This window comes from Medicago truncatula, chromosome 8 (assembly GCF_003473485.1).
Source record: "Medicago truncatula cultivar Jemalong A17 chromosome 8, MtrunA17r5.0-ANR, whole genome shotgun sequence".
NCBI classification, from domain to species: domain Eukaryota; kingdom Viridiplantae; phylum Streptophyta; class Magnoliopsida; order Fabales; family Fabaceae; genus Medicago; species Medicago truncatula.
In genome coordinates, this window is record NC_053049.1 from 48,478,993 (window position 1) to 48,490,243 (window position 11,251).

At 36.6% G+C, this 11,251-nt stretch overlaps 1 protein-coding gene and 1 pseudogene across 1 annotated transcript; both read right to left on the reverse strand.

Annotated features, from left to right (window-relative positions):
* Positions 1–1,438: 1,438 nt before the first annotated feature.
* LOC112417513 (glutathione S-transferase U17-like) lies at positions 1,439–3,216 on the reverse strand (annotated as a pseudogene).
* LOC11417019 (pentatricopeptide repeat-containing protein At1g05670, mitochondrial) lies at positions 1,439–7,122 on the reverse strand. The gene is made up of 2 exons (XM_024773589.2): positions 2,808–7,122; positions 1,439–2,179 (listed from the first exon to the last, which is right to left on the reverse strand). Exon 1 carries the CDS (start codon positions 6,975–6,977, stop codon positions 4,779–4,781), a length of 2,199 nt encoding a protein of 732 aa, XP_024629357.1. The 5' UTR covers positions 6,978–7,122; the 3' UTR covers positions 1,439–2,179; positions 2,808–4,778.
* Between the last annotated feature and the right edge of the window lie 4,129 nt (positions 7,123–11,251).

An 11,251-nucleotide genomic window follows, 5' to 3' on the forward strand; every position in this document is an offset into this window, starting at 1 on the left:
AATGCCACCTCATCTTAGGGTTTTTTGTGGACAATTTTAGTTTGTAATTGGTCAAATACAATTCAAACCTTAGCAATTATGTTTGAAGCTATATTTTCACATCCCTGTTTGATTATTTCACCGAGGATGGTGTTCTGATTTTTGTAAAGCCTGAGAAAGAAGTATTGAACCAGCCATTTTGAAATGGCGGTCTAGTAATCTAAGAGTGTGTTTGGATGAGGTAATTGAGAAATTTTAAAGAATTTAGAATTCTAGGCAATTTAAATGATTCAATTAAATTACTTTCATTTCTCAATTCTTTTGTTTGGATGAAGTAATAAAAAAATTCATTGTCATCATTTTTGGGCAACTTTTATAAATTTTAATTTTTTTTGGGCCAAATTTGAAAATTGAAATTAGGGGTCAAAATGTAAATTTCAAAAAATTGAGGGGTCAAATTATAATTTTCGAAAAAATATGAGGGACCAATTTGCAATTTTTGGGGTCAATTTTAAATTTTTGGAAAATTTGAGGACCAAAATGCAAAATATGAAAAATAACAACAATGAAGAAATTTGAAATTCTTTGCTTTTAGGTGTCATTTGAAATTCTCTAAATTTAACTTCAACAAAATACTTCATAAATTTCCATCATTTTGAAAATGCTTCAAATTATTATCCAAACAATGGAATTCACCCCAAAGTATTTGAATTCCCTTAAAACAATACATTCCCTCAAAACATTCCCCCATCCAAACACATTCTAAAGTTATTCACCTCCATTTGCAGAATTGAGATGGTTTGAAAGTACTTTTCCTATTTTATTTATTGTTAATAGGCTTATATTGAGATTTGTTGGGAAATTGGTGATAGAGTTCACTGTGATTTAGAATAAAACATCTAGAAGTATGTAATGGTGATGGAGTGCCTAATGAAATGGAACAATGGGAATGGGAATTTGAGTGTTTAATGACAAATATATCCATACAGTGACTGAAACTTAGATTTCTTAATTTTACATCACTTGCCTGCCAGCTTCTCTCCTCTTCTAGGAAGAAGCTGCTGCAGTTTGAACACTGTTGTTCATTTCATAACTTCACATTGAAAATATTAATCATTGTTAACAATTTACTAACATCTTGCTGCTCTCACAAAATGAAGCAATTAATATGTCGTGAAAATGTTCGCTTTTGCTTTGGTCAATCCTAGCTTAGAATCCCATAATACTGGTCAGAGATGTAATCAAATCATGAAACCTAAAGTGAAGGGGAGAAGTCATTGAGCACAGATAGGGGTGTGCTGCACAGACATGAACTCAAATTCTCTACAATCAATAATGAACCAAATTCTATTTAGTCGGATAATCTTGCAGTTCTATAGTCATCGCATCGGAGACCTTCTGATTGAAATTGAACAATTAAAATTTAAAGCTCAGGAAATAAATCAAAAATACTCTGCAGTTATTTGACTATAGGGAATCAGTTTCTTCAATAATGTTTGTAGCCACTGCAATCAGTCATCTCGATCGTCCAATACAGATTCTATGATTCAGATTGTTGACTTCGGCTAAACTAAAACTAAAAAATTTCAATTATCTAATCCCCATCAACGGCTGAGATCATTGATTGTAGTGACCGTTGATTGTATAGAATCCATTTTCACGATACAAAACTATCAAAGCAAAACAATAGCTGCTTAATATAGAACAGAGTGCAACCTATAAGGACTAAAGATAGTAGAAGAAACCAATTCCACATATTAAATATTATTCTTTCATCAAGTTCATCATACAACAACATTTGAACAAGCCTTTCCAAGTCCCAAACTCTATTTCTTGCCAATAGCAGCTCTCCACTTGATCTGAAGAGCTTTGGAAAGCTTAACAAGTCCCAGTCTCAGGTATAAGCCCCTTCACAGCAGGGTCAGAAGCAAAACTCAGCCCATTTCACCAAACTAGGAGCCTTTTCTTCAACCAACACTTTCCTTTCATACTCATGCTCAATCACACTAAGCCATCCCAAAAAGCTACCAAATGCAATATCAAGTTAACCAATCCTATCACCACCGAAAAAGGGCTTTCCTTTGCTGCATTTGTCAAAAGCTTCCTCCATCCTCTCGACCACTTCTTCCAATACCTCAAAATATGGCTTTCTTTCATCCTCTCCTTCAACAGTAATTATGCTTTGCATAGGAGGAAACCACTGTTCCATTTCCACACAATAATAAAATCAAAAAGTTAAACTTCATAAGACATGAATACGATGGTTTGGTTCTGAAAATTCTCAAATGTTCAGTCATTTTTAAGACGATTTTTAGAAAGATGTTTGTTTGTCATTAGCACTACAGCTTTGTTTAGCCATGTTTCGATAAATAACTTATTTAAAAGCTTATAGCCTAAGTGCTTACATCTAAGCTATTTTTTAAAGGACTTGTACATAAGCTATTTCTATAACAAAAGATGTAATAAAGTCAAAATATTTTCATATAAGCTGTCAATGTTTTTATAAACTATTATAGAGAGTTCATAGACAAGTCATAAGTTGTTTCCATAAGCTATTCGATAGTCTTACAAGTGCTTATGTCATAAACTCAAATAAGTTGATCCAAAGAGGTCCAATTGTGACTAACAATTGATACTTCTGAGAACCGATTAAATTGATGCTTTTAATATCTCATGATCAGATAACTTTATTTTTTCATGATTCAGTTAGGCCTTTACTTTTTTATGTTACAATAATAAGCTCCAAACATAATCTTGAACTTCTAAATTAAATCAAATGAATTCATTTCAAACAAGAAAATAAAAACAAAAAAGCAAAGAGAAGCTACCTTTTGATCTATATAAGCAGCCCAGAATCTTGCAAGTGCTCTATCATAAGTATCAGAAGGGAGAATAGAAGGAGCACTGGACCATGTTTCATCTATATATTCAACAATGATGAGAGACTCGCAGATTGGTCTATCTTGGTGAATAAGCACTGGGACTTTGCCATAAATAGGGTTGGATTGAAGAAGAATATCACTTTTGGGGTTAAAGGTTTCATTCTCTTCAAAGTTTTCATATTCAAGGGATTTGATGTTAAGGGCAATCTTCACCCTTGTCACATAAGGACTTGACCATTTGCCAATAAGCTTCACATCACTCATTGCCATTGAAATTGGATATCCAATGCCACAGCTACTTGCAATGGCATCAACCATATAGGGTGAAGCTGCATCATCATATCTGAGAGTTGTTGAGCATCAACAGACATGTGATTCACTATCTGTCCTGTTCCATGAGCTTGTCTTGAAGAACTTGACAATCTTAGACCCTTTTTGTAAACCAAAGTGATTATGCTCGAACGAATAAGCATACCGATTTTCTGCGAGTGGAAGTTGTATTGATGACACTCAGTACTTCAACTGATTTTGCTGCAAAAAGGATCAATATCAAAATAATATCTTCACTAGTAGTACTATCTTTCCTTGATGTAAAATCAACAAAACTCTGAATCAACAGTGGACCAATATACATAACACAAAGCCTAATCACTGCAAGGAAGCCAGTGATAGCTATGTGTTTCCAAAAACACCTAAATAAGGCTACCATAACTGGATGCTTACTGTTTTCCTCTGGTTTTGGCCAATTGTTTATAAAATTTTCTGACATTTTTTCTGCTCTAAATTCAAGAGGAAGTGAAGGAATATCTTCTAGTTTAAGGGGAGTTTTGTAACCGTTATTAATCAAAGGGTTCATCCAAAACCAAACTGTTTTGGACAAAAATGAAGAACCAGCATAAGGACTCAAATTTCCATCAGTCGGAACTGATGTATATGTCGCTACTACATCGGATATTCTTATCACAAGAATCCCTGATGACCCTCTAATGGATATGACAAAAAAGAACGCAGATAATGGAAGATTAACCAATGAGAATATATCATCTATTCTCAAACTAAGTTCCATTTTTTCCTCACTGGTATTTACAATTCGGAAAACAGCTGAAATAGCAAACAAAGAAGCAATCACAAAGTTTACTATCCAATAGATTCTTAGGGATAAAGGGTGTTTGGAAGATTTGAACTTTTCCTCGTGTAACATTAGAATCACTATTACTATGTTGACTACAGCTTGAAACAACCGAAAAGGTGCTTCTATTTGTTTCCATGAAGAAAGGTTATTGGTTTGAGTAAAAGCCAATATTCCTAGAACAGTTTAAGTTATAGCCAAAATGGTAGTTACCAACAAGGGTAGTTTGAACCAAAGAGTGACTCTATAGTTAGAGTCTTTCTCTTTCAGAAGTGGTTTTGTGATTGAAGAGTTATTGTTGGAATTTGAGTTGATTCTTGAATAGAGTTTGTGAGCTGCAAAAGCTAAGAGGGAGAGGGAATCAAGAGCAGAAAGGAGAAGTCTTTGAGGACATTTCAGATAGGAAAAGAAAGGTTAACCATTGAAGTATGAGTTGTGGTGTAGAGGAAGATGGATCTGTAGGTAAAAGGGTGCATGAAGGAGAAGTTAGCCATGAAGAAGAAGACATGGTTAAAAGTTCATGTGATGAGAATTGTTAAGGTTTCATCATATATGTTATGTCATGTTAGAAAATATATAACAAGTTTGATACATGATAGGAAGGGAGCATGCAACTGAACTTGTGTCTTGTGATATGAACAAGAACTTTTGTGTGAACGGTGTCCGTGCATGTGCTTCAAATGTTATGATGTCGAAGTTACTTTCAACTGAACCACCAATAAAGAAGCATATATAGACAACAAATATTGTCCCTGATAATTCTGTCATAAACTGCAGAAAAAAATCAACTATGTTTCCTTAACAAGACATTTCTCTATTGCTTCATCACAAAGCTCGAGAGTTATTTCCCAGTTCCCTTCTTCATAGTTCACATCGACAAAAATATCATATATATCTTTCTCAGCAACCAAACCATGTTTTCTCATCTCCTCAAACAACTTCCTAGCTTCCACAAATTTCTTCCTCTTATAAAAACCTCTTATAAGTGCATCATAGGTAGCCGCAGTGACACTATATCCTTTTTCAACCATTTCTTTATGCAGGAACCATGCTTCTTTCATATTTCTAGCTTTACAATGCCCTTTGATCAAAATATTATAAGTGTTACTGTCAGGCATCACTCCTCGATCGTGCATAGCCTTGTAAATCTCGGTAGTTGCTCGCATGTTATTTTTAATGCAGTACTGCTTCATAAGAGAATTAAATGTCGTGGCATTTGGCATTATACCTTTCTCCAACATCCATTCGATTAACCTTTCACCATCTTCCAACATCCCAGACATGCAAAATCCATTCATTAGCACATTGAATGTAACAAGTGTAGGTTGAAGTCTTTTATTGAGCATAATCCGCAGCAACTCGTGAGCCTTGGCCATTTCCCCCATCTTACAATATGCATCCATGAGTGTAGTGTATGTAATAGTGTCGGGATAAAACCCTGCCAGATCCATTTCTTCCATAAGTTTAACTGTTTGTTCTATATTTCCTATCTTACAAAGACCATTAACGATCGTATTATACGTGTAGACATTCGGTTGAAGTCCTTTTCTAGACATCTCATGAAGAAGCTCATTCGCTACGTCGATCTCTCCGTTCTTACATAGACCGTCAGCCAATGCAGTATAAGTGACAACATTAGGAGTCAGACCCTTCTGAACCATCTGATTGTGAACAGAGAAAGCTTCTTTCATTTCACCAGCCTTGCAATACCCATCAATAAGTGCAGTATAAGTAACTTCATCCGGCTCCAACCCTTTCACCAACATTTCATTAAACATTTCACGCGCTTCTACCATTTTCCCACTCTTACAAATCCCATGAATCACAGAAGTATAAGTGACAATGTCGGGAACTATTTTCTTACGCCTCATTTCATCAAACAGTTTGCACGCAGCCGAAACATTCCCCAACTTGCAGAAACCGCTAATGACAGTCGTATACACTACATTATCAGGAAAAACACCCCATTTCCTCATCCCCCTCAACAGTTGCTCCGCTTCAACTACTTCACCATTCTTACAAAGAAGTAAAATTATGTTATTGTAAATGTATTCATCTGGTTTCAACCCCTTTCCTTTTAACTCATCGACAAGCTTCAAAACCTTATCCAACTCACCAATTCTACAATATCCGCTAACAACAACACCATAACTTACAACATCGGGAAAATTTCCTCTATCCGTCATTTGTACAAGCAGGTTATGTGCTTCTCTCACCTTCCCCAATTGACAAAGACAATGAAGAACAATATTACACGAAACTGTATTCCAACAAACACCCAATTCAGGAAATTCCTCGAACACCTTAACCGCAATCTTAATCCCCTCAAAATTACAAGACAACCTAGACAAAAACAAATTACAAGAATCTACAGAAACAACAACACCATACCGTAACAACTTATGAAAAAGTTTCTGAGCTTCTAAAACAAACCCATTTTCCACAAGCACTTGAAAATACAAATCAAACACAAGAGGGTGTGAACCCCAATCTTTATAAGTATAAATCAACATCTCAGTAAAAAGGTGAAAAGACTTTGAAACATCGATTTTGGGCTTAGCACAGAACTCAAAAACAAGTCTTTTAGCAGTTTGAATGTCGTTTGAAGCAACGGAGAGGTGAACAACAATGCAGAGTGATTCTAGAGTTGGGTGAAATTGTTGTTGAGATTGTGATTTTGCCCAGTTGAAGAGGTTTAAGACAAGTGGGTAATCGTTTTTGAGGTTGATGAGAACCCAAATGAGATGGGACGGTTTAAAGCGAGATTCGTAGGGTTTAAGAACGCGGCGGAAGGGTTCGAGATGGCGGCGTTTGAGGGTAGTGGTTACGCGGCGGACGAGGTCGGTGTCGGAGATAGAAGGATTTCGTGGGGAATAGTCGGGAAATGGGCGAGGGGTTGTTGAGAAGTTTTTAGCGGCGGAGGAGAATGATGAAGAAAGGGAATGTGTTGTAAGATAGGAGATGATGGTGGATGTTGTTCTCTTCATGTGGTTGTAATGTGTGGAAGAGGAAAATCCATCATGAGGTTATGGTTATGGATGGTGGTGTTGAAATTTTGAGGTATAGTTGAATGTGTAGTAGAGCTCAAACGGGTGTTGAAATCCATCATGTTTTGGGGGGAGACAGAATGACCAATCCGTTCACCCCAAAGTGAAATTAATGCTAGATTGAAAAGTGAAATCGGTGAATATTTTTGAGACAATATTTTTTTAAGGAAATGTTAATCATTGCTCTTGGGGTATTGGATAAGGGGATTGTTTGAGGATGACTCAAAATTTGGTGTTTGGAAAATGTTGGAACCGTGACACGAATTTCAAGGCCGTGCGTGAATGGGTGTGCTCTGGAAGCCAAATTGTGACATGATTTGGGAAAACATGACACGATTTTGACAGCTCTGAAACACGTTTTAAGCAATCCATGACTCATTTGTTGGGTAAGCTTGGTGAATCTCATGGAAACCAAAGGAGGGAACTTTTAGGGTTTTAGATACTAAAGGTTGAGGGTCTTTGGGTGAGGTTTAAAACTTCAAGAGAATCTTGGAGAACTAAAAGAGGGGGCTCTTGTGAAGAGGGTTGGTGCCTTTTGGAGAAGATTCATGGGGTTGGAAAACACATGAGTGGAGAGTCATCGGTGAGCAACTTGGGTGAGTCTTGTGAAACCAAAAGAAAAGATTCTTAGTGAAATCAAAGGCTAAGGGTTGGTTCTCTTTTGGGGGTTAGATTCTAGAGTTGGGAAACAATTGTAAACACATTGGGTGAGTAAAAATCATTGAGTATCTTGTTCATTTGTGAGATTGGGAAAATGGGTAGAAATTAGGGTTGTTCTTTGTGAACTTGTTGAAGCTAATTTCTTGTAACACATTTGTATCTCTTTGTAAGAACTCATTGATAGTGGATTGAAAAGATCAATCTCTCCCCCTATTTTTTTTTTTATAAATGGTTCAGTTATTATAGGATGGAGAGAGTATTTTATTTAGAGTGGAGATCGATCTCCGACCTTCTTATTGGTCATTCTTGTTAGGAGTCCCACATCGGATAGGTGATGGCCTGCAATGTGTTTATAAATAGGCTGAGACGGTGAGGGAGCATGTATGTGTGTATCAGTCTCTTCTAACAAATGGTTAATCATATATGATGATAAACCAATGTCAAGAAAGTTGTAAGATGGAAGATGCAACTTTGAGAATGGAAATTCATTTTCATTAAACAAGACATGACGACAAATGATAATTTTATTTGAGGATATATCATAATATTTGTATCCACGGTGATTTGATGGATATCCTAAAAAGACACATGGGGCCGAACGAGGTTGAAGCCTATGTATGGTGGTGGACGGGAATAAGGGATAACATAAGTAACCAAAAACACGTAAGTGAGAGTAAGCTAGGTCTTTTTGATATAGGATTTTAAGAGGTGATTGGTAATGAAGATTTTTACTTGGTAAAATGTTTAAAAGGTATGTGGCCATTTGCAAAGCATGATGCCAAAAAGACGGTGGTAGTGAATCATGTACTAATAATGTTCTAATGATATTATAGATCAGATTTTTCTTTCAGCTTTACCATTTTGTGGCGACGTATGAGGACACAATAAGCGAAAAGAAATTTCTTTTGCTTCACAAAGTTTTTGAAATTTACCATTTACATATTCTCCACCATTATCACATTGAATGTTTTTGATTTCCCGTTGAATTTGAGTTTTAATATATGCTCTTAATTTTTGAAATGTTGAATAGACTTAAGATTTGTTTGAAATCGGAAATGTCCATAAAAAATTTGAGTGATCATCCAGAAAAAGAGCATAATATTTGTGACCCAAAGAGCTCATAACGGGAGAAGTCCATACATCACTATGCAAAATATCAAATGGCATATTTGTAGAATTATAAGAATTAATAAATGGCAATTTAACATGTTTACCAAGACGACAAGAATGACAAAAAGATGAATTCCAATGCAGAATTTTATTACATTTGATTAATTTATTTTGCCTAATGGAGTCTAAAACAGCGGATGACCTAATCGATCGATCATGCAAATAGAAGAAGACAATGTTGCAAAGGAAACTGGAGACACAACTTTATTGGTGGTGGTGATAGGATATAGCTCGCCTTGACTCTCACATCTCATTATAGCCGTCTGAAAGTCCTTCACAGAAAAACTAAACGGGTCAAATTCAACAGAAACATGGTTATCTATAGTGAATTTACGAACATAAATAAGGTTTTTAATTAATTTAGGAGCATGTAGAACATGGTCTAACACTAATGGTGGATGAGGGAGGGGTAATTTAGCACTACCAAAGCCACAAATAGGAATAGAATGGCCATTGCCAACAATTATACCATTATTTTTGCTCAAATTAAAATAAGATGAGAGATTACCATTGGTGGATGTCATATGACTATGAGATGTTGCTCCAGTGTCCATGTACCAAGACGGATCTGGTTGAGCCATACTCAAAGTGTGCATCACATGTTCTATGTCTGTTGGACTAGGGGGCGTCGCGACTGTGAAGGCAGCTTGTTGAGGTCTTGAGCCAAGACGGCCCGGTTGCTGAGTGTTGTTTGCAACATTGGGCCTTGCCCAATTATATGAAGGATAAGGGCATGGAGGCATGTTCCATGGAGTCCACTGTTGCCATGGGTTGAATTGTTGCCAAGGTAGGTTTTGACCAAGACCACCATTCCCGGAGAAAAATTGACCTCTGCCGTCGCCAGAATTACCAGTACCATTCTGGCCACTTCTGCCGGAGTTCCGGCCAACAGAGTTTTTCTGATATTTCTTTCCACAGTTGTTGCGTGGGTTGTTATTGTTGTTGTTGTTGTTGTATCGCGGATACTGATTCTGGTTACCTGGGGATGAGGGTTGGGTAATCATTTCATCAGGAGTGGTTTGGGTTTTGGCAAAAAAAGCTCCTGGTGATGAGCCGGATTCACGAGCAACTCGTTGAATCATAGTTGACTCCTCAAGTTCCAATCGCGATCTCGCGATTGCGAAAGTAGGTAGCAGGTGGGTCATGTTGTTGAATATAAGTAACAAAACCGGCATACGAGCCTGTGAGCCAGAAGATCATTTTTAGGACCAATTTGGTGTTAGTGACGGGAGAGTCAACATTTGCTAACTGACCGGCTAAAAGCTTCAGGCGAGTGCAATATGCTTTGGTGGATGGGAAGTCTTCAAGATTGGTGTTGGTGAATTGATTGTCAAGGTGGACAACCCTCGAGTGTTTGTTGTCGTGAAACAACGAAGGAATTCTTTTCCAACATTCTTCAGCTGAGTCATTGATCACAAGAACAGAGTTGAGAATGTCTTGTGATACAGTGGCGTACATCCATTGAAGAACGACCGCATCGAGCCTGCTCCTAAGATCAGGATCATTGGTTTTGACATCAGCGGCGATCTGCATAGCCTTCGCAACGTTTAGGGGGATGATGTGATCAAGCACATTATGAACACGTGCTTGAACCATGAAGAGGGCAGACCATGAAAGGTAGAGGCTTGCCCCCTCTTTATAAACACATTGTAGGCCCTCACCTATCCGATGTGGGACTCCTAACAATTCTCACATCTTCTACCACAATGGCTAATAAATACTGTTGCGATTTTGAGAAGCCTTAAAACTTAGCTTCTGCATTAATGTAAATTATGGCGGTAATTTTCATTGTTTAGCCACGTAGCCAACCAAGTGCTAAGTCATTTAGGTTTTGTTTGGGAGTGTAGGGGAAGGGAAAAGAGAACTTTAGAAGGTGGGAAATATATATAAAAAAAATGGAAATATCTCACATTTACTTTTTTTGTGGTGGCTGGGGTTCGAACCCCGGACCTTGCATATCTCACGAGGACAAATGTCACATTTTTTAGAAAACATGTATTTTGTAAAGATTCTTTTAAAAAAAAAAGTATGTTCTGAAGATAACCTCCTTTTCTCTATTTTTTTTTTTAAAATTAATGATCTTTTATATTCAAGTTTTTTAAATTTATGCATTCATTCTGTAAAATACGCGCACTTTAGTTTTCTTTGCAACATACATAACCACTTGTACGATAAACGATACATGACGGTGGAGAAAGGTTCCTATTGTAGGGTTTATGATCGAATAAATTAAACAATTAAGTTCAAAAAAATAATTCACTTAAGTGATACCTAATTATCCCCCCTTTGCAAGTAGTCAATTTTTGACTCGATTTTCATTTATTTTTATGTATCTAAAAGAAAAAAAAAGTGTTTATGTACAACAATTACAAAGCAAAATTAAA

Excerpts from the sequence above, each read along its gene's own strand:
- LOC11417019 (XM_024773589.2), bottom strand. The coding sequence starts at position 6,977 with ATGAAGAGAACAACATCCACCATCATCTCCTATCTTACAACACATTCC.